This window comes from Salvelinus sp. IW2-2015, linkage group LG4q.2 (assembly GCF_002910315.2).
Source record: "Salvelinus sp. IW2-2015 linkage group LG4q.2, ASM291031v2, whole genome shotgun sequence".
In the NCBI taxonomy this organism is placed as follows: Eukaryota; Metazoa; Chordata; class Actinopteri; order Salmoniformes; family Salmonidae; genus Salvelinus; species Salvelinus sp. IW2-2015.
In genome coordinates, this window is record NC_036843.1 from 18,457,698 (window position 1) to 18,481,659 (window position 23,962).

The window sequence follows — 23,962 nt, forward strand, 5'->3', positions numbered from 1 at the left end:
CGGTCATCAAGACAGCAGACTACTTTTTGCAACTGCACATGGGTACAAAGATTGCACTTTTTGGAGAAATGTCCTCTGGTCTGATGAAACAAAAATAGAACTGTTTGGCCATAATGATCATCGTTATGTTTGTAGGAAAAGGGGGAGGGAATGTGATGAAAGAAATAAAAGCTGAAATAAATCATTCTCTCTTACTATTATTTTGACATTTCACATTCTTAAAATAAAGTGGTTATCCTAACTGACCTAGAGACGGGGAATTTTTACTCTGATTAAATGTCAGGAATTGTGAAAAAACTGAGTTTAAATGTATTTGGCTAAGGTGTATGTAAACTTCTGACTTCAACTGTATGTAACGTCTTCAAACTTGTTGACTCAACTTCTAATGACTTATTGTGCCCCAGCGTCAGAGCTGAGGGGGGGGGGTTCGCTACGGGTCAGCTACAGGCTCTGAGATGAGCTGTGTGTTTTGTTGTGTTTGTGTCCCGTGGGTTGGTTGCATGCTGTATGCTCAGTGATGAGTTGTCTGATTAGAAGGCTACAGACTGAAGAATGTAAACTACCTGTGACCTGTCCAGGCCAACGACCACCAGCAGCCTGGATAAACACACTAGAACCACATCAGAACAGAGAACACATCTCTCTAAGTGCCTTTCAGTGTTACACAATGCCTATAACATTACGAGAGATGCAATGTATACAATCATGCCCGAAAATATATAATTCAAGCGGTTAATGTGATGGTGTTACCACCTCACTGTGGCGTCCTTCTTCATAATGTACTTTTAAACCAATGAGAACTGCACTACATAAGGAAAATGTGTCATCTGTGGATGTATGGTTAAAATGAATGTATGCTCTGGAATACATGCGTATTCGCTAAATGAACAGATCACAGTTCAGAGAAAAAACCAATTGACATACATGTGTGCATGTTAACTTCCCTCCTCTAATTTAATTGATCATTATTCCCATGTATGTGTTTCCTCCTGCCCGTGATAACATTAGCACTCCTCCGCTTCGCCTTTAAACATGAAGTAAATGTTGAATTTGTGTCAGCAGGCAGTGTGAGCAGTGAGCACCATCTCCCCATCCCCTGGGGGGGGCAGAATGGTTGAGAGATAAATCAGGGCTTCAGTCCGGGAGCCATATTTCATAGGCAGCCCTCCAATTCGGTTTGGTAGGAGATTAATAGGAGTGGATCTGACTCCAGAGGCCCCAGATCTGTTGACTGTGTGGCCCCAGGCGGAGGAGCATTAGCTGGGCTATTTCTCCTCCCATCTGGGGGCTGGCGATGGAGGGAGCGAGGGGGACATTGGCTGTAATGACAAGGAGGGCTATGGCAGTCAGCCGCAGCTCCCTCCGTCCTCCTCACAGTAATAAAAATCTCACTGTTTAGATCCTCTATATCGCAGCCATCAGATGGGGGAATAAACCGATTACCCTGCACTTCAGGCACACATAGATTTCTGTAATCATGTCTCGTGTAAAACTCGTCAAATTCAATTATTTATGTGATGTTTTTTCTCCCCCTCTCTTTCTCTCTCTGCTCTGTTCTTTCTCCCATTGCCCTGTGGTGCAGAATAAAGCAGGTAGCTGTACGAACACTGCCAGTTAGAATCACTGATATTGGGTCCGTTTCTGCTGCCCCATATTTTCATCAAAATTCAATTTGATCATTCTTGGGCTGTGAGATGAGCAATGTGGAGCCCTGGGATTCTTGTAGTCGCTGGTCCGTTGACTGATGCTAGCCAATGTGTCTGATCTGGGCTTATTTCAAAGGGCAGGAGAAAAGTAGTGTCAAAACCCCTGACCTTCATCCAAAGGCCCACTCTGTAATATGTACAGCTGTTTATGATCATTTTAAATAAACCATATACACATTGATTCTTAAAGAATATCAGTTATACATGCATCGGATGCTGCAGTGGATGGGATAATTGTCAGGAGATGTTGAATGTAATGTGTATTCTCCCGTTTAACTGGGTTGATGATCGTGTCCATATTGGCTCTCTGTTTAGGTAGTGGGGCCTGACTGGCAATTGGCTCTCTGTTTGGTAGTGGGGCTGACTGGCAGATTGGCTCTCTGTTGGTAGTGGGGCCTGACTGGCAGATTGGCTCTCTGTTTGTAGTGGGGCCTGACTGCAGATTGGCTCTCTGTTTGGTATGGGGCCTGACTGGCAGATTGGCTCTCTGTTTGGTAGTGGGCCTGACTGGCAGATTGGCTCTCTGTTTGGTAGTGGGGCCTGACTGGCAGATTGGCTCTCTGTTTGGTAGTGGGGCTGACTGGCAGATTGGCTCTCTGTTTGGTAGTGGGCCTGACTGGCAGATTGGCTCTCTGTTTGGTAGTGGGCCTGACTGGCAGATTGGCTCTCTGGTTTGGTAGTGGGGCCTGACTGGCAGATTGGTCTCTGTTTGGTAGTGGGCCTGACTGGCAGATTGGCTCTCTGTTTGGTAGTGGGCCTGACTGGCAGATTGGCTCTCTGTTTGGTAGTGGGGCCTGACTGGCAGATTGGCTCTCTGTTTGGTAGTGGGGCCTGACTGGCAGATTGCTCTCTGTTTGGTAGTGGGCCTGACTGGCAGTTGGCTCTCTGTTTGGTAGTGGGCCTGACTGGCAGATTGGCTTCTCTGTTTGGTAGTGGGGCCTGACTGGCAGATTGGCTCTCTGTTTGGTAGTGGGCCTGACTGGCAGATTGGTCTCTGTTAGGTAGTGGGGCCTGACTGGCAGATTGGCTCTCTGTTGGTATGGGGCCTGACTGGCAGATTGGCTCTCTGTTTGGTAGTGGGGCCTGACTGGCAAGTTGGCTCTCTGTTTGGTAGTGGGGCCTGACTGGCAGATTGGCTCTCTGTTAGGTAGTGGGGCCTGACTGGCAGATTGGCTCTCTGTTTGGTAGTGGGGCCTGACTGGCAGATTGGTCTCTGTTGGTAGTGGGGCCTGACTGGCAGATTGGCTCTCTGTTTGGTAGTGGGGCTGACTGGCAGATTGTCTCTCTGTTAGGTAGTGGGGCCTGACTGGCAGATTGGCTCTCTGTTTGGTAGTGGGGCTTGACTGGCAGATTGGCTCTCTGTTTGGTAGTGGGGCCTGACTGGCAGATTGTGTCTCTGTTTGGTAGTGGGCCTGACTGGCAGATTGGCTCTCTGTTTGGTAGTGGGGCCTGACTGGCAGATTGGCTCTCTGTTTGGTAGTGGGGCTGACTGGCAGATTGTGTCTCTGTTTGGTAGTGGGCCTGACTGGCAGATTGTGTCTCTGTTTGGTAGTGGGGCCTGACTGGCAGATTGGCTCTCTGTTTGGTAGTGGGCCTGACTGGCAGATTGGCTCTCTGTTTGGTAGTGGGGCCTGACTGGCAGATTGTGTCTCTGTTTGGTAGTGGGGCTTGACTGGCAGATTGGCTCTCTGTTTGGTAGTGGGGCCTGACTGGCAGATTGTGTCTCTGTTGGTAGTGGGCTTGACTGGCAGATTGGCTCTGTTTGGTAGTGGGGCTTGACTGCAGATTGGCTCTCTGTTTGGTAGTGGGCTGACTGGCAGATTGTGTCTCTGTTTGGTAGTGGGGCCTGACTGGCAGATTGTGTCTCTGTTTGGTAGTGGGGCTTGACTGCAGATTGGCTTCTGTTTGGTAGTGGGGCTTGACTGGCAGATTGGCTCTCTGTTTGGTAGTGGGGCTGACTGGCAGATTGTGTCTCTGTTTGAGTGGGCCTGACTGGCAGATTGACAGCTGTGTTGAAGCAGTGTAGAGGACAGTTACTGAGACATTGGGAAACATGTCCCACTCTTTCTCTCTGTAGCTATGCTCTGCTCTCGTCTCACATTAGAACAGTAGGCTCTTCCGGGCTCTCCACATTCTTACTGCGTTTTTTTTTTTGAAGATGCCAGCAATCCAACCCCACGGAAGGCCTGTTAGGTTCCAATAATAGAAATTGATGTGAAGGGGGAATGAGCAAGTGTACAATTTTTTTTAAACGAGGGGGGGGGGTGTGACATCCTGTAGGTGTCAGTTTGAACCCCTAGCTAGGTATACACCTCTCCCCTCTCATTTGCAGTTGTAATTACCAGTGGGCCATACTGTTTTCAATTGTGGCGCGTTTAAAAAAGGAAATGCTATTTGGATCACTGGCACAAAAGCCTGATATGTGCTCTCTGTACAGTACATTCATATTGTCTGCTTTATCTCACAGGTCACTTCTCCTTCTTTTCCTGTCATCCTTGTCCTCATCATGTCATTGTGTGTGAGCTCTGAAGTGTAACAGGTCGATGTTGGGCCTGTGTTCTCTCTGTGAGCTCTGAAGTGTACAGGTATGTTGGGCCTGTGTTCTCTCTGTGAGCTCTGAAGTGTACAGGTTGATGTTGGGCCTGTGTTCTCTCTGTGAGCTCTGAGTGTACAGGTGATGTTGGGCCTGTGTTCTCTCTGTGAGCTCTGAAGTGTACAGGTTGATGTTGGGCCTGTGTTCTCTCTGTGAGCTCTGAAGTGCACAGGTCAATGTTGGGCCTGTGTTCTCTCTGTGAGCTCTGAAGTGCACAGGTCGATGTTGGGCCTGTGTTCTCTCTGTGAGCTCTGCTCAGTGGCGAGACGCTCTTGGTCCTGAATCTCCTCCAAATAGAGAGGCGAGCAATGTCTTGTTTAGAGCAACACAGCGCTCTCTCCCTCCTCCTCTGGAGGCCTGGCAGCTCTCTCCTTCTCCTGGCACACTCACTCCTTCAGCACAGAGAGGAGGGAAGGAGGGAGGTTGGCACAGGAAAGAAAGGAGAAAAGGCATACATTTGGAGGCTATCAGCAGCAGTATGTTCTATGTGCTGAATTAACACGACGCCAGGGAACTGTCCTGTAGCCCACCATGGTCCCTTCACACACCACACACACACACACACACACAGACAACACACACACACACACACACAGACAGACAGACAGACAGACAGACAGACAGACAGACACTATCCAACACACACACACACACACAGAGACAGACAGAGAGACAGACACTATCAAACACCACACACACACACACACACACCAACACAGAGACAGACAGAGAGACAGACACTATTAACCACACGACAACAAACACAGGACACACACACACAGACATACACCATCCAACACACACACATTGAGACACACAGCCTCCACCACACACGCAAGCACACACCCTCCACCCCCATAATGTGCTAACAAGCTCGCTTCTGGTGTCTCTTCACTAGCAATTTGTCCTCTTTCCTCCGAGAGCCGGGAGTTGAGCACAGTGACAATGAAAAGCTTGGTGGGGGGGGCAGGAGCATTTTCTCTTTTTTCCTTTCATCCACAGGGAAAATTAGTTTCTGGTAATACACAAAAGACCCCTCTCCTTCCCCCTCACTCCTCTCCCCTCTCCTCTCTCCTCTCTACTGCTCCTATCCCCACTCGAGAGGCTGTAAGGCTGGAGAGAGGAACCTAAAGACACTTTTCTTCTTTAACAAGCTGTTAAAAGAAATACACATCAAAAATTCAATTCCAGTATATTAGCAGACGGAGCTGAGGCCAGGGCCTATTTGATGGTTGAAAAAATACTTTATTTTCTTCACCTCGTTTTTCTACAGACGCACAAAAGAGCATCTCAAGTCAACAGTGCGAAGGGATTAGTTGTCGTGCTGACAGGGTGGCATTAGCAGCGCATCACGCAGGGCAGGGACAGGGGGAGAACGAGAACAAGATGGAAGAGAAAGGATAAGGAGGCTGAAATMATGATTACCATTAAATAACACAGCAGTGGAGCTGCTCCTCCTCACTTCTCCTCTCTGCTCCTCTCCAAGCTGATGTCAGACACAGCTGCCCTGGTCTGACCAGACATGTGTCTGTTTACCTACCTAGAGGACCGCCAGACACCGCACCTCACACAGTGACTTACATGTGAATAAGGCTGATATACAGTACTGATACTCTACACCTATCGGTCCATAAGAAACACTGCCAGGCTCTGTTATTGGGTTGGAACCTCACACAGTAACATGGGTGTAGTGAAAGGCTGAGATACTGATATCAAGACTCAATAGACGTATGTTCTTGTGAGATGTTTGAATTAAATGGAGCAGGTAAACAATAGAAAACCTGTTGGCTTGATGAGGCACTCATTGACTCTAACTCCATCTCCAACATCCATCAAGAGAGGTGATTGGTTTTTGATGTTGTTTTCCTCCCAGTGTTAGTGCCCTGGTGTCAGTGTGACATGTTGTCTCTCTGTGTCGGAGGCGTGTGGGGCGTCTTTTTTCTCTGCAAGTGGCATYAAATGGGAGAGGTTTTAAGGAGTCTGATCTGGTACCTGCTGACAGACGTGCATTAACTTGATCATTATTACTGTGACACACACAGTCACACATATATACACACACAACACACACACTCCCTGCTTCTCACAGCCATCGCCCTGTCTGAGCAGCATTTTTGGTAGCTCTAACAGCGAGCAGGAAGTGGGGTGCTGGGAAACAGGAAAAGGCAGGCGGCAGATCCACTGGAGTGCTGTTCTCTCCCTGCTGTGCAGCTTCTTACATTTCCTTGTGTGTGAGAGAGAGTCTGTTTGGCTGTTGTTCCTCGTGTCAGCTCACGCCAAGCAGCTCTTCACCCCTAGATACACAGCGCATAGGGCTGCTCCCAAAATATCCTCTCCCCTTCCTCKCCCCAGCAGGAGAGGAGAGCATCACCCTTTCTCTCTCTCCATTGCTTTTTCTCGCTTTCTCCTATACTCTCTCTGTCTGCTTCTCTGTTCCTCTCTCTCTCCGCTTCTCTCTCCTCTGCCTGCCGAATTCATGTAGAAAACCCATATGCAACATCCCAACTCTAATCCAATCCAATCCATTAACAGAATACCATCATTTTTACTTAACTGGATAATAGAGACAGTAAAAAGGCCACTGTTGCCAAATGTCATGATATTCAAAAGCCAATGATAGGTTCCTAATACACTTTTGATATTATGGGTCGGACAGAGATGGTTGTGTGTCTTTCGTCTCTTTTTACCTAGGAGCGCCTAATGGCAGTGGATAGTTGTCATTATAGCCAGAGAGTCTCTGATTAGGGAGACTTATTTGGTTGACAGAGAGAAGAGAGAGGCGGGGGGGGGGGTAATAGATGAGAGGCTGAGATTTGATCTAGACTGTGGAGTAGGTAGGTGGGTACAGTGCTGCACCAGGTAATGCCGTACCAAAGGGCGTTGTTTTTTCCTCCCAGTCTCTAATTTCTATTTTATTTTATTATCTCCCTTTGAGAGAGTTCCTGTGATCCTTATGTGTTRTGTGTCTCATGCTGAATGACCTTTGACCCTTGACCTTTGGCCCAGCTACGAGGAGAGAGCGCGTTACCTGGAGACCATCGTACAGCACCACCTGGAGCTAACCACCTTCGAGGACTATGCAGCAAGGGTCTTCTGCCCCGCCCCCTACCACCATCTCCCGTCAGACCCAGGTAAGATCACTGTATACTCAGTCTGTCTGTTTCTAGCCATTCACAGCCAGCCCATCTCACATCTCTCATATACTGCAGTCCAGAGAGGCACCGTCACACCCTACTGGACAGTTCTCAGTTCTGGACCAGCTTTACAAACAAAGCATGTCCACAATGGGGCAATGGTTTTGGAGAGCAGAAAATACTAGGATTTAACTAGGATTTTTTGCCATATCTGTAGTGCAATTTTGTAGCATTAGTTGGCGGTAGAGAAGTTTGTACTAATTGGGAAATTATCCCAAAGTTTCTCCAAATTCTTTTGTGTTTTTAGTGTAGGAGGTGTTGGCCTCTAAAATCTCCTTCACTTGCCATAAATAACCTTAACCACACTAGTTGCCATAATAACCTTAACCACACTATTGCCATAATAACCTTAACCACACTAGTTTGCCATAATCACTTTAACCACACTAGTTGCCATAATTACTTTAACCACACTAGTTGTCATAAATACTTTAACCACACTAGTTGCCATAATAACCTTAACCACACTAGTTCCATAATCACTTAACCACACTAGTTGCCATAATAACCTTAACCACACTATGCCATAATACTTTAACCACACTAGTTGCCATAATTACCTTTAACCACACTAGTTTGCCATAATTACTTTAACCACACTAGTGCCATAATACCTTAACCACACTAGTTGCATAATAACCTTAACCACACTAGTTGCCATAATAACCTTAACCACACTATTGCCATAATAACCTTAAACCACACTAGTTGCCATAATAACCTTAACCACACTAGTATGCAATAATTCCTTAACCACACTACTTGCCATAAAACCTTAACCACACTACTTGCCATAATAACCTTAACCACACTAGTACTGTCTTCTATACACCTCCACAGTATTTTTTAAGTATTGTAAAATGCACACTGAATACAGTGTTTCCCCTACATAGAACAGTTAGCCACGTCTATCCCCCTCTCTCTCCTGGGGTGATAAGTGTTCTGCCAGGTCCAGGGCATTTTTGGTCTTCCCATGGTCTCACATCACATTGATTCTCTCTCCAGCCTCATTGTCTCTGCTCAGTGGCTACATGCTACAGTACACACATGCAGAAAATGAAAGGTCACCCAACCAGAAGACTAGTCAACCTAWTCTTTAAGGTGATTACTATACTGTGACACAGAGCTGTTCTCTCTCTCTGTTGTCATATTTCTAATGTTAGTCACAGATGGAAGATGATGTGTGCTCATAAAGCAGTAAATTACAGTAAGAGAATCAAATGTATACACTTAAAACAATATATCCAGTACCAGGAAAAGGTCAGGACACACCTACTCATTCCAGAGTTTTTCTTTATTTTGACTATGTTCTACATTGTAGAGTAATAGTGAAGACATCAAAACTATGAAATAACACATATGGAATCATGTAGTAACCAAAAAAGTGTTAAAATATATTTTGATTTGTTTAAGTTCATTTGTGGAATTTTTTTCCTTCTTAATGAGTTTGAGCCAATCAGTTGTGTTCATGACAAGGTAGGGGTGGTATACAGAAGGTAGCCCTATTTGGTAAAATACCAAGTCCATATTATGGCAAAAACAGCTCAAATAAGCAAAGAGAAATAACAGTCCATCATTACTTTAAGACATGAAGGTCAGTCAATCTGGACATTCTCAAAAAATGTGAAAGTTTCTTCGAGTGCAGTTGCAAAAACCATCAAGTGCTATGATGAAACTGGCTCTGATGAGGACCCCCACAGGAAAGGAAGACCCAGAGTTACCTCTGCTGCAGAGGATAAGTTCATTTAGAGTTACCAGCCTCAGAAATTGCAGCTGAAATAAATGTTTCACAGAGTTCAAGTAACAGACACATCTCAACATCAACTGTTCAGAGGAGACTGCGTGAAATCCGGCCTTCATGGTCGAATTGCTGCAAAGAAACCACTACTAAAGGACATCAATACYAAGAAGATTTGAGATTTTTGGTTCCAACCGCCATGTCTTTGTGAGACGCAGAGTAGGTGAACGGATGATCTCTGCATGTGTGTTTCCCACCGTAAAGCATGGAGGAGGAGGTGTGATGGTGTGGGGGTGCTTTACTGGTGACACTGTCTGTGATTTATTTATAATTCAAGGCACACTTAACCAGCATYGCTACCACAGCATTCTGCAGCGATACGCCATTCCATCTGGTTGGCGCTTAGTGGGACTATCATTTGTTTTTCAACAGGACAATGACCCAACACACCTCCAGGCTGTGTAAGGGCTATTTGACAAAGAAGGAGAGTGATGGAGTGCTGCATCAGATGACCTGGCCTCCAAAATYTATGTAGTTCTGTCCTTGTGCTGTTCTTGTCTATTGGTGTTCTGTATTATGTCATGTTTCCTGTTTTGTGTGGACCCCAGGAAGAYTAGCTGCTGCTTTTGCAACAGCTAATGGGGATCCTAATAAAATTATAKAAATATAAAATACCACAATCACCCGACCTCAARCCAATTGAGATGGTTTGGGATGAGTTGGACCACAGAGTGAATGAAAAGCAGGAACAAGTGCTCAGRATATGTGGGAACTCCTTCAAGACTGTTGMAAAAGCATTCCTCATMAAACTGGTTGAGAGAATGTCAAAAGTGTGCAAAGCTGTCAAGGCAAAGGGTGGCTACTTTGAAGAATCTAAAATATATTTTGATTTGTTTAACATAACTTTTTTGTTACTACATGATCCCATATGTGTTATTTCATAGTTTATTCTACAATGTAGAAAACAGTCAAAGTAAAGAAAAACCCTTGAATGAATAGGTGTCTTCAAACTTTTGACTGATACTGTAAATATCTACAAATATTTGGTATCTGTACATTTCTTGCACTGTACCCAATGATTTATGAAAACTTACTTGATATGTTGATGTCCTCATTGTGGTTTTACAGARGTGTTTAATACGTTTTATGTACACACTTTATTAGAATACTTATGAACTGRGCATTGTTATATTTGGTAACACGTGTTTTATTTTCCCTCGACTCCAACCCCATTCGATGCATTGAACGGATGTGGGTGGAGCAATGTCTACATAAAAGTGCAAATTAAAAATACTCACAAAAGCTCTGACGAAGGCCTTGAGGCCGATATGTAAAGCTTAGTAAGTGTGTGCGGGTTTCTTATTTTTTTCTCGGGTTATTCAACTGTTACCATGCACCTGCAACAAAGATAGCTCAGATGTGCGAGTGCCTTTTGAATTTTGAATCTGTCCATCAGACGTTGCTTTTTGACAGTTTGAATTTGGGACCCTTTCATTTATAGAAAGATGCATGCCTGTGCACTGTGCATGTTCTTTTCTCCACATAATGAGAAAAATAAACATGTTTTTTGACTGAAAAATACCTGATATTATTATGGTAATGTAGTAATGTAATTATAGTAGCACTGACATGTGCTTTACCGAACTTTAGTTCTCCTAGTACGGAATGAAATGATTAGTGTTTTTCAGCCCCAAAACCTTGTCTTGATTAATTATTGCCCGTGTTGATAACACCAGTCCACCATGGACTTTCTGCTCCTCCAAACCGCAAATGATCATATTTCTGTTATGCTTCTTTTTTGTTATTTTCATTTTATTTCTCTTTCTTTTTTTGGTTTGCCATTTTAATTTTAATTTCATTTCATTTTTTGTTTTATTTTCCTTTGTCTTATGTTTCCCCCTGTAGATCATAATCTATCACTTGTGTATATCTAAAGGTAAGACTCCTGGAAACCCCGCAGCTAACAAACTGAGGCTGCCTCTGCTGCCGCTTCGTTCTGATTGACTTGTAACAATGTTATGACCACTCTACTTCTCACGATACCTCTCTGTGTGTCTCTGTATGTCTCTCTCTCCACTGACCAAATCTGCTTCTCTCACTTTTTCCCWGTTTCTTGTATCTGCTCCATCATGTTGTCAGTTGAACGTCTATCTAACATTAACGTGAACCTCAGTCCTTGCATGCTTCCACCATAGCAGGCCAGACAGGCRCAAGCCTTTTCACTAACACTCTAAATGATTTGGTTTGTTCTAACCAGAATCTTCCTCTGTGTGTTCCTGAGCACTAACTTATTGTAACACGGGTTCTTTACCTCCTTGATGTGTTCAGTACATCTGGAATGTTCAGTAGATTTTTTGGGTCATTTAAGTCTTTTATGAGTCCAGTCAGAGCACAGTACAGTTGCACTCTGTATTCATGGATGGCATAGACACACACAAGGTATGTAACTATAGATGACAACTATGGCCCTGAAGATCAATATTTAAAGTAACAGTGTAAATGTCGGTAAGAAAGTGGAATCATTGCATTAATGTGCCAGTGTGTGTGTGTGTGTGTGTGTGCGTGTGCGTGTGCGTGCGCGTGCGTGTGCGTGCGCGACCGGACTGTTAAGTGTGTGTGTGAGAGACCTGACTGTTAAGTGTGTGTGAGAGACCTGACTGTATTGAGTGTGTGTGATGATGTGTTTAGATGGTGCTTCTGTCTGTTCTGTGCGCACCTTCTATGGATTCCCTCTTAGCCTTGTCACTGCTCACACCTCTTATCTCTTCTCTCTCTCCTGTTGTCTTTGTCTTCTTTTTGCTTTTTCCCAATCGTTTCCTTGCTCGCTCTACCCCGCTGTACCGCTCCTRCCCTGCCTAATCCTTCATTTCTTCCTCCTCTCTCCTGTCCCATTTTCCTTCTTCTGTGCTACTGACCTCCTTTATCCTGTTGTATCCTCTTCTTCTCCTCCCCTCCCATTTCCTCCTCTCCTCCCCTCCCATTTCCTCTACTCCCCTCTTCTTCCTCCTCTCTTCTKCTCCTCCTCTCCTCCCCTCCCCTCTTCCTCTCCTCCCCTTTCTCTCACCTGTGGCTTTGTGGCTTGTCTTCACCTTTCCAACCAAAGAGAGCTTGATATTTCAGCTCCTTCCCAAAACTCCACTAGAAAACATTGGGCTCAGCAAGGTAAAAGGCAAAGACTTGAAACGGAAGGTCTTTCACGCTAGCTGTGAATGGTATGCTAAAACATTAACACGGCAAAATACCTTTTTTCTCTCTGTTCCTTCTTACCCTGTTTCCTCCTTTAGTTTCCTGTTTATTATTCTCTGACGTTCTAGATTTCAGTTGTGTTTTATAGTACCACCACCATCATACCTTTTGGGATTGGTTGTTTAGATTTATTTCATGAACATTGATGTCTCGATACATTACAGCTAAAGAAAGCTACCCGTAACTATACTAAAATGTGTCAACATTTATTATAATACAATCAACATTTACACCTAGCAGCTAGCCCTGCCTTCTACATTACTGTTTACCATTGACTGTCACAGTAGGGGGGACTCTAACACCTGTGCTCCCTTTCCCCCCCTCCCTCCTTCCACAGGCTCATGCCTCGAGAGTCAGCAGGGAGAAAGTCCAGCAGCAGCGCTTCTAGACGGGGCCGACCAGTCAGCCTTGCCAATGTCCCCTCGTACTAGCAAGAGCCGTATGTCCATGAAGCTCCGACGRTCCTCCGGCTCGGCCAACAAGACCTGATCGGACTTTCCCTCCGCTGACCCTCCTCCACGCCACACCCAGCGAGAGTTCACAGCCTTCAGACGAAGAGACTGACTCTCTCTCTCTGTCCCGTACAGCTAGGACTGCACTACACTGCAACTACCAGCCTTTACCTGCTAACAGCGATGCATTGCATGTTATGTACTCCAACTACATGGACATGGACACACCTGCCCTGCATGGTCAGACTCCGCATCTCCCCTACTGTACAACCCTTCCAAGATGCAGGATTAGGCCCTTGAACAGAGRCAGGCCCTTGGGGGCCAGCCTAGGGTCCCCCAGGACTGAGCTTGTGCTAGCAAAGCTCCAACAGAATTAACATGTCTCTTGGGCAAGGTTTTCTAACTATGCTCACCACCACAAACTTTTCACTCCAGAGAAATGTGGAAAGAGAGCAAAATATAATATATTTAGATATAGATATATTTAAGAAGCAGCATCGGTTCCGTTGTGTACAGAAAGCGTAAAGGCAACATGACAGATGTGTATTTTCAATGTGATTAGGATTGTTGATGGTTGAAATCACTTGATATTTGACTGAGAGGAGGAGCTAGAGRGTTATCTCTGCTGTGGTTGTAGCTGTTGTTGTCCCTGAGCAGAGTGATCAATATCTAGTATCCCATCCCCCTGGCTCTCTGGGCCTCTGACCCACTAGGAAAGTGATTGTAAGAACTTGAGTTTGTAAGAAAGAACAAAGAAACACAAAGTAAGAAAAATCTTATTTTTCATATTTGGTCACTGTGTCCACCATGAGACATTTATATATTTGTACTATACTCTGTATATACAGAAGTGTTGCCACTTTCTTTATGCTTGGACTGAAGCAATGTTGGCTAGTGTTTGATGATAAGGAGATAAACGTTTTGAGGTTGAAATAAGTTTGTCTATAGAGTTGTAAGATGGAAATTGTTTGGTTAAAGTGAAGCATTTCTTGTTACATTTTGTTTTGATTTTCACACTAAACTGTGGAACTGATTGACTTTCTGAGTATAATATTCACTACTGTTTGCCTTTTTAGGGGTCACATAACATTTTTATTATGATTGTAAATTTGTTTTTCACCTGATAAAGAATGTTGCAGATTAGGTTGTTTTGTTCATATACAATGRGTTGCATTGAACCACCCCTTTTTTTCACTCACAATGAATATATTATATGTAAGGGATCAACGCAAACGTTATGTACGTTACCTTGGAAATAATGGATCCAAGGTAATGTACAGAACGTCAGCGTTTATCCCACTCATACCACAGTTGCCAAAGAAAACAATACTAAAGCACACATTTACCTGTAGAAATAACATGGTTTTGTTTTATATTTTTATAAGTTAATTTATACTTCCTCATCTTGTGGTTGCCAGAGACGCGACCCAGTCGTTCGTTCGATTAGTACTATATCTCGTTACTTTAGTTCGATCACTATGCAGGCTGGCAACGTTCTTCTCTCGTCATGTAGCATAGCTAGTTTATCCCGTGATTGCACATGTGGGCTATTTGACAGCACGGTTTGTAGGCTAAAAAGGCTAAGGTTTAGCTATATATTTAATGGCTTAAAAATACATATTTCATCAATATAAAGGCRGTGTGCAGATATATGTCCTTTGAGGTTATTGGATTGTTTCCAACACAAGAAAATAACTCAGATGTTGAAGTGCTTTTTTCAATTTAATAATGACATCAAAAAACTAATCAATATGAAACGTTTTTTTAAAGAAACACAAAGACAGCCTAAATAAAATTTAAAAAATAAGATTCAAATAATGCAATAAGTTGTTTTGATGTCAGGGGTTAACCAGCTTGTTAGGTTCTTCGGAGCTAGCTGTCTTGCCAGCTACTTGTTCAAATTTAATTGGATGCTGTCATTAATGGTGAAATGGGACATCTTCAAGCCGCGGGGTACGTCGAATGACTCACTCGCTTGGTACCATTTCCATCTGTTTGTATTGTTGTWGTTACTGCTGCTTGTGGTGGGGCTTTGTGGGCTCTCTACCTCGGATGAGAGGAGGTGAATCCACCGCTTCCTCTCTGTCACAGAAGGCGCCCAGTAGCTCCTCAAACTGCTCTCGCACCTGTGCCTGGTTACACTTATAATTTTTCTGTACACCAGACCGGCATTTGATAGCAGCTCCACGGCTGTGTTCCGGAGGCTGTGGTTCGTGTAGTGCATTGACAACCCGGCCTATTCTCTGAGACACGGTAACAGGTTGCCGAGGTAGTGTACCCCCATCGGCTCTTAGAGTAGCCTACCAAATGTCRTTCTTTGTTCAACTTGTGGGGACCTCAGTGGGTGGCGGTAAAGGGATGTAGCGTCTTGGGGACACTTGGAGAGGTATGTTTTCAAACTTGCCAGTGGGCGGTTTGGGTTGCCGGGCAAAGTAAATATTAACCCTTTGTGGTTCTCCTCATTCGGCTCGTTCGCCTGTTGGTGGTTTTTCGTCTCTGCATTGTGGAAGAGACGGAGGTGGCCGACTCCACTCCATTCTCGTCCGTCTTGACCTGGAAAGAGGAAGGTCTCAGGTCTCGATTTCCCTCTCGCCCCACGCTTAGCGAGATACAGCTGGATATCCAGCCAGACCTTCCTCACTAGACCTGTAGCTGTGTCGGGGGAAACCGCAGGGGACTCTCGTAGCAGTTCAAAGTCAGCAATAGTTATGGGGGGGGGGGGTACTGAGGACTTTCCTCGATCCGATACCTCTTCACAAGYGACTTGAAGACGTCCTTGCTTGTTTTGAAGCTGTCATTGGTCATGATGTTGTGCCGCATTGCACGATTTATTCCGGCTACACAAAATTAGGTACCGAGTACTCCTGTCCATTTGTTGCGCAGACAGAAGCATAAAAGGCACGAAGGATATTGTTTAGCTCTTCTGGCCGGTAGCTGTCAAATGTCCTTATTCTCCTTGAGCCAATCCTTTTCTGTTTTAACTGCCCATTCTATTGTTTTTCTCATTAATTGTTTTTCTTCATGTCGCTCCACTTCAATTTTGGTGAGCGTCACGTCCGTAACTGTCGGCTCTCTGGGCGTTTTCTTTTTATATTGATAAAGGGACTTTATTTCCACCATTCGGGCTTAGGATAACTGTTCGACTTTATAATTTTTTTWAATCATAATTCCTCCATCTTTTCTCCATGTTTTAGGCTTGTAGCTAGGTGTAGGCTAATCGTTGTAAAGTAGCTACTTTGTTTCACTGTCAGTTGTAAATATGTTGGCTCTTGTTACTAGTCTAGGTCACGTGATGTTTTCATTCATAAATAGTTTTCATTCATAAATGTGTAGTGATTTAGAATGTAATAAGGCGCATATTGTGTCATGATTGCAAGGTGTCCGATATCTTTTCCAACTGTCCCGTTATCTGGTTTTAATGGCCATTCTAGAATGCCCTTCTAGCCAATCATATCTGAGTATTCAACAATGCTGTGGTATAAATATAGTGTTGAGGACAATACCTGAACTGTGTACATATTTGAATATAGCTGCTAAAAAATACCAAACCTATATTACCCTCAAGCCACATAGACCAACAGTTGAAGGTGTGATCAAATCTTCTGCTTATTTCATATGAGAGGTCTGCTGCATTGGACCTCTTCACAAAGCTTTCCTGCTGAAGTTGGCCAATACAAATAACGCTGTACTGTAGCTTTATCCACAGCTAGAACAAACTAATTTATGTTACGGTTCAGTGTCTGTCTGCAACAACACAAATGAGGATGGAAAGACAAGAGCATCAAGCAGGTCTTCACTCCAGTTCCCAACTCAGTGTCCATCTATAAGACACACTAGCACAGAGCAAACGCTGCATTTCAATTTTTTGTATCATTATTTGCTTTCAGCTATAGGTTCTCTACCAGAGAGGAAAGGGACTGTAGATGCCTGTTTTGGACCTTTCGGTTGAACTGTTATATCTTTTAAAAACTGCTACCATGTCTAAGGTCAAATCCACGTTATTTTTGTGTTATGTTTGAATATATGAGTGAGGTCAGTTCCGATTTATTTTTTAAATTATTTTTTTAAATGGCAGAGGATGAAAACTAAAAACTTGCCAGAGAGAGCGAGAAAATCATGCTGKATCCTTACTTTAGGCTGATGAGATTGGTTAGCTCTCTCCCTGCACTCAGAAGTGACTGAAACCTGTGCATACTGTAAAGTGAGTTTATACTGTATGTTACTGCTGACCAAATGCTGCATGATGCCAATACTAATTGCATGTGTTGATATAACAGCTACACAACATGCACACACAATTAAAATAGTATTGTCAAACTTGTAGTATCTACACATTTGTACTGGTTGTTCCAGGAGGAGAGTGGCTGTGGAATGGAATTTGACAATAAAACATTCTTACCACAAGCTTGTTCTTTGAACATCTATGCGACAATATTTGGATTGGGGGGTATACCGGGGTATTTGGAAATAGCCACGGMGTTGTTTTTCAATACCATCAATACCTTGAAACTATTWATTTGAAGTTGTCCAATCAATTTTAATACTGTATTTGTAGCAAATGTTTAAGTAAATACCTGCAGTCAACTTGCGTAATATGTTAGGAGATAAAGCAGAAAGCGTTCTTAATTTCACCAGTCACATTTTACATTATGAAGCTTACAGTAGTTCCCCAGAACCTTTGCGCCAGTAACGTGTTTGTTTGTCAATAGCACAAGGGCAGAAAGCAGGAGCAGGTGAGTGTATTTGTTTTAACTTGCTAGTTAGCTAAGTAAGTGACTAAATTAATAAGGAGATGGGGCATCATATAGTGGTAGCTTTTTGCCTTGTTTTGAGAAGTCAAAGCACTTTGGATGAGTTATCTGTACAGCTGCCACTGCCATCTTGATTTCCTTGCGTTATTTTCTCCTCTCAGTTGAGGCTTCATTTAGACTGCTCCTCCACCCTCTTCTCCAAGCAGAGCAGGCAGGCCTGTTGCCCTAGCTTCTTCAGACTCCATACAGACACAGCGTGTACACATGCTGCTCCAGATCCAGTTATGTTCTTCCTTCAGACAAGCATGCAACCAAACGTTCATTTGCACAATGTCTCTCATTCACATTTTCTTGTAAATATCCAAACTCACCAAAAAGGAAATTCGGTAGCTACTACCTATATATGTATAACTTTCTGAGCTGGAWTGCCTCTTTGCAATTAGTTTACTTTCATTTGTGCTCGTAAGCATATTTAGCTAGCAGTCTCTATGGAAATTCGCTATTACTTGTGCTAATTTTGTTAGCATTCTGGTAATAATGACCAATGGGCTTTTTTTTCTACTTTTTAGCGCCCCATTGTGTATTAAAACGATAATACCGTAAATCCCGGGATTAGAGAAGAACAGTATGATGATATGAAAATCTCCATACTGCCCAATCCTAGACAATATCGTAAAATACTGTATAGTGGCCATCACTGGTATGCACATAGACTTGTGTTTATTGACAATCAATGTAAATGTTATTCACTACATATCAAAATACAACATCAGAATTGTAACACAATCATCATCATGAAGGCATTTTTTTAGCAAGTACATTTCAGAGAATAAATATATTTTTTTTAACTCAAACAGTTTTATACTCTAACAGGTAAACTTGATTTTCTGTATGAAAATACATATTGATAGCCTTGCTGGTTTAGAAATAAATTCCACAACTATACTGAACAAGCACATTCAATTTCCATAGGAACTACATTAAGATAAAGGCAGTGAGGTCTGATACTCTTGTAATATTCACAGGATCACCCTCTTATTTTCATTACATGCTTAAAATGACAGCTCTAAAATATTTGAAACTTTTGATATGCCCATTTTTACTGTTAAATGTTTTAACAATCATAACACTGTAAATCAATCAATAATGTACATTAGTGAATGTAGGCCAAAAGCAAGTGTTACAATGTGGCTCTATTCAGCTATTAGTGTGCTGTAATCTGTCATTGCAAAAAAACGTTTCTCTTGTCATGAAAATAGAAAATGCTATTATTGTTTTTGACCTGATCAGGTAGTATAATAAGTTACAATACAATCACACATGTAGTAAAAAGAACACATTCATACTTTCATATGTATTTAATTCATCCACTTGTTTTTCAGTGGTTTCAGTGTTCCAGTAAGTCTGTAGCCTAGACCAGGGTTWTCCAAACTRGGTCCCGTCCCCTGCACATTTTGTATTTTGCCCTAGCACTACACAGCTGATTCAAATAACCAACTCATCATGTTTTGATTATTTGAATCAGCTGTGTAGTGCTAGGGCAAAAAACTAAACGTGACCCAAGGACTGAGTTTGGGAATCCCTGGCCTAGACTTGCCTAAACTAGGCTACTAGCAGTCGGGTCTGACTGCCATCGGTAGAAGCATCACCTGCCGGATCTCTGTGGGGTGAGACTTGTTGATATGCCTGATAAGCCCGGGAGAACTGAAGAAGGTAGATGGGCAGTGCTTACAGGTGAATATCTGTTGGTCTCCCTGTGTGAGGTCTGGTCTTATTAATTCTGGTCTTACCAAGTCTGGTCTACCCGCAATCTTCCCTGGATTCATCAGAATGTCATCTCTCATTGCATGCCAAACTCTGTGCTTGTCCCAAATTTCAGTGGATGGGAAATGGGCACCGCACAGGTGACAGGGAAACGTGATTTGCCCACTCTCTATCTGGTTATATGTCGAGGCTTTGATTGTCTCATGCGCCGCAAGATGTTTTCTCAGATAGGCTTGTCTTCGGAACTTCTTGCTGCAATAGTGACATTCGTAAATCTCCTCTACTGTCCCGGAGGTCTTTAAGAAGGAAGGGGTGGGCAGTGCCACGTCGGTGGTCTCCGGACAATGCATTATGCCTGGGCTGTCACCCGCTCTGATGTGCAGGTCCATAGTTTTATCTGGGTCCCGGTAGCGCGGATCGAAGGGCGGCGGGCTCTCCTGTGCCCTCCTGCGCAGCTGCTCTTGTCTGTGGGAGCTGTCCACGGTGACGGCCCGCTGACACGCGGAGCTGTCCAGAGAGACGTGGTGCTGATTGTTAACTCTCAACTCGCTCGCGTTCTCTTTCCCTTCCACGAAAGTCCTCTCATGCAGCCGTGCCTCCGGCTGTGACTTTTTGGCGCTCTGTGCCTCTCTGTGGTTTACCGGACGAGGCTTATGCCACCTGCGATGAGAGGCCAGGTTGGCAGGACAGCTGAAAACTTTGTCGCACTCGGGACAGCGGTACTCTACGCGCACAATTCTGGAGCACTTGTGTTGTGCGAGGGAGAACGGGTCAYGGTATTCCTCCTTGCAGAGCTGGCAGATGAATTCTCCCAGCGGTTTCTTATTAGCAGAAGATGCTGTAGCTGCTTTAAATTCGGGGGTCTCCTTCTTAATTCTCAGCCCAAGCACGGGTGAGGTGGAGATTTCGTCCTGGAAACTGAGTTTCCGGATTACTTTAGGCTTTTTGGCTGCTGGCTTGATCTTGCGCTCCTGCTCCATGTACGTGCGTTTCATAGCATGATGGAAAGACTGGTAGAGGTGCACAGGTGGGTCGAATTTCATATCAGAGTGTCCAAAGGGCGCGTGATTTAGAAGAAGTCTCTCTATTGAAGACACGGGCYTGCTCATTGCGTACGGCTCTGTCGCTGTTGGTGAACTCATACACCGGTCAAGGGATYATTTTTCCACTACAGCGCCAACTGGTTTTATCGGGCTATAGGAGAGGTCAGCCCGCCCCGGAGATCCGTCGTGGTCGGGCTCAGTGCGGGGATGGTGTGGTGGGTATTTCCCAAAGTCCTCTCTAATCTCCACCTTGTCTGCGCTCTCTGGCAGCTGCGCCTGGTCCGCTTCAGCAGGGGCACTGGTCCATGGTTCTTCAAATGTACCGTCCTCGGATAACGGCACAATTGGGCACGCAGTTGGCACACCYGTTGGCCACTCCGGTGCATTCACAGGCAGGTCCGCTTTTGGCATTAAGTTGTCGTCGTTACGCGTTCTGTAAGAAGCAGCTGAGCCGCGTTTGCTCCTCTTCACTAAAAATCCTCTGGGCATCTTTATGCCGGAATGGAACGGTTCCCGTGTCCACTTTGAAGTGAAGGAGCGCTCGCGGTCCCTTTCAGATGAAAGGCGCACGGGCGAGGTGACTGCTGACAGGAGAGAGGGACGGAGGACTCTGTCACATCAATGAGCTTGCATTGTTTTTTATCTTTGGGGTCGCCTTCAGTTTTTTTTGTGAAGTCAAGAGTTTGTGGCCAAGCCCTGTCCAATCAGCTCCAACAGTGGGGAGGTCGGGTGACGCGCGAGCGTTAATGAGGCTATCCAGTAATATTACTAATGTCGAGTTAATTATTATGAGTCGCTCACACACTTTACATGTTCTCCTTTATAGCCGATCGTTAGACTACATCTAGCCTAGTGCTTCAGGATTTGCAAKATCGGATCAGAAGATGTCACAAAAAACACTGACCATGCAATTAAGATATGGTTCGTGATTTTTCAATACATTTTCTCTGTGATACTGAGTTGCGTAAACTCTCGTAGACTGTTTCTGCAAATGAAATAAATGACTGTCATTTAGGAACACGATGTGTTTAATAAACTAGCCAAAAGCACATTGACCTCCAGGTTAGGCTACATACCCTTATGGATAGGCTACAGAATTTGATCAAATATTGTTGAAAATGGCAAGATAAGTAATTTCCCATAACACTTTTGCTTAATCCTAATAATGTCATTGAATATGAATATGCTATAAATACAACAGTTATGTCAATATTCTAAAGCATGTTTATTAAGAACAGAGTGACTCCCAGTGCAGGCAAAGTTGCGAAGTGCAACTCGTAATTAATGAATTATTTGTATCCCCACACGCCTAACCTTTCTGAGAATCCTTTATTCGGATTTTAATTATACTTTTGGCGTTCTGTTCTGTTGGCATGTCGCGTAATTTAGCATTTATGAGAAGAAAGCTGTTGCCTTAATCTGTCCATTTGATGCACTTTACCTTCTCTCTCATTTGTTTTGTGGGGCTGCAAGCTGTGCGCGCAGTAATGAATGTTAACCGCTCGATTAAGCTGTTTAATTTGAGAGGCAGCTCTTCTTCTATTCAACCACCAATTAGTCTCCATGTAACCTGTGTCGACAATGTTTCACCAATATCCAATAGAATAGGCTTACGAAGGCTCCCCTTGAGTATGGCTCCCCTTTTTTACCATTTGGATTTATTTATTTTTACCAACTTTGTCAATTCAACTGGTTACAGTGACTCGGATGGGRAAAATAAGGACCCATAATCTAGCGCACATTATCTACAAGAAAACACAAATGRGGTCTCTCCGCACCTCCGATGTGTAGCCTGAATCTAACTTAACTGAATCCTATGAATTCAAAACTATTTGTTTTCATTAGTCCATGTTTTATTTTTTTTTAAATATCCCCTTATCCGAATAATATGGCTAGGCAGTGGCGATTTTAGCATGCAAATATTGGTGGGGCAAACTCCKAAAAAAAGTGTGTTTTAGATGCATGCCAGCAAAGCCATTACACAACAAAACAATACATGATATGCTACTAAGCAAAGTCTTCCCAGAGCCACCAGTCATGTCCTACCCTAAATGACAAATTAGTCCACAACTATCTTCCTGGTGACTCTCAAAAAACTTGACCAGACCACAAACCCAAGGGCTCTTTTATATACAACCAGTGCAACCATTACAGAAATATTGCACAGAAAAAGTATTTTGTTGACAGCGCTTCTAAAATGGAGTATTAAGTCAAGCATTTCATTAACTGCAAATTCACTCATATCATCTACAGATTGGAATGTCCACAGTGCAAGGTGTATTACATTAGACGGACAAAGAAAGGTCTTCAAGACCGCTTAGCGAAACTCAAGATCTCCATTCCAGTAGGCCATGAAGACTACCCCATGGCAAGGCACTACCCCATGGCAAGGCACTACAAGTCCTTACGCCATGGCAACCCTGCCTCCCTACAAGCTATGGGTATTGATCATGTTCCGGCCAAAGTTTTGGGATTTACAAACCACAGGCCACTAAGTACCCTGGTTTAAATGAAGATATGGATTTCTCACCCTTCCTGTAGGGTCGTGATAGGTCCATTTGCTGTCATCTAGACATGGACATTTTGCTCTATTGCCCTCAGCTATGTTCAGACTGTTCATGTCCATGTTTGCTGGACATGAACAGTGTTCTAGTGTACTATTCTTGGCACTTTGCCCAGTCTTATTTAAGGTTAGAACTACCTTTTCAAGGTGTTCTGATGCTTCTAGCTTTGAGTATAATTTTTTGATAACATACAAATTAAGTTGGAAGTTTACATACACTTAGGTTGGAGTCATTAAAACTCGTTTTTCAACAACACAAATTTCTTGTTAACAGACTATAGTTTTGGCAAGTTGGTTAGGTCATCTACTTTGTGTATGACAAGTAATTTTTCCAACAATTGTTTACAGACAGATTATTTGACTTCTAATTCACTGTATCACAATTCCAGTGGGTCAGAAGTTTACATACACTAAGTTGACTGTGCCTTTAAACAGCTTCTAACTTCAAACTCTGTGCCTCTTTGCTTGGCATCATGGGAAAATCAAAAGAAATCAGCCAAGACCTCAGAAGAAAATTGGTAGACCTCCACAAGTCTGGTTCATCCTTGGGAGCAATTTCCAAACGTCTGAAGGTACACGTTCATCTGTACAAACAATAGTACGCAAGTATAAACACCGTGGGACCATGCAGCCGTCATACCACTCAGGAAGGAGACACGTTCTGTCTCCTAGAGATGAACGTACTTTGGTGCGAGAAGTGCAAATCAATCCCAGAACAACAGCAAATGACCTTGTGAAGATGCTGGAGGAAACAAGTACAAAAGTATCTATATCCACAGTAAAACGAGTCCTATATCGGCATAACCTGAAAGGCCGCTCAGCAAGGAAGAAGCCACTGCTCCAAAACCGCCATAAAAAGACAGACTACGGTTTGCAACTGCACATGGGGACAAAGATCGTACTTTTGGAGAA

The 23,962-nt window shown here is 43.7% G+C and overlaps 1 protein-coding gene, 1 long non-coding RNA gene and 1 pseudogene across 2 annotated transcripts in view; 2 read left to right on the top strand and 1 right to left on the bottom strand.

Moving 5' to 3' along the window:
• The window catches only part of ralgapa1 (Ral GTPase activating protein catalytic subunit alpha 1), a 145,974-nt gene extending 128,641 nt beyond the window's left edge, over positions 1–17,333 (top strand). The window contains exons 41-42 of the mRNA XM_070443288.1: positions 7,306–7,430; positions 12,815–17,333. Coding sequence (XP_070299389.1) covers positions 7,306–7,430; positions 12,815–12,966 — 277 coding nt within the window. The 3' untranslated portion in view covers positions 12,967–17,333. The remainder of the gene's footprint in view (positions 1–7,305; positions 7,431–12,814) is intronic.
• Positions 7,447–12,354, top strand: LOC139027676 (uncharacterized). The gene is made up of 3 exons (XR_011479797.1): positions 7,447–8,594; positions 11,137–11,167; positions 12,335–12,354. It is a non-coding gene; the product is annotated as an uncharacterized lncRNA (long non-coding RNA).
• Positions 17,334–18,431: 1,098 nt separating the features above from the next.
• LOC111963049 (insulinoma-associated protein 2-like) lies at positions 18,432–21,090 on the bottom strand (annotated as a pseudogene).
• Positions 21,091–23,962: the final 2,872 nt, after the last annotated feature.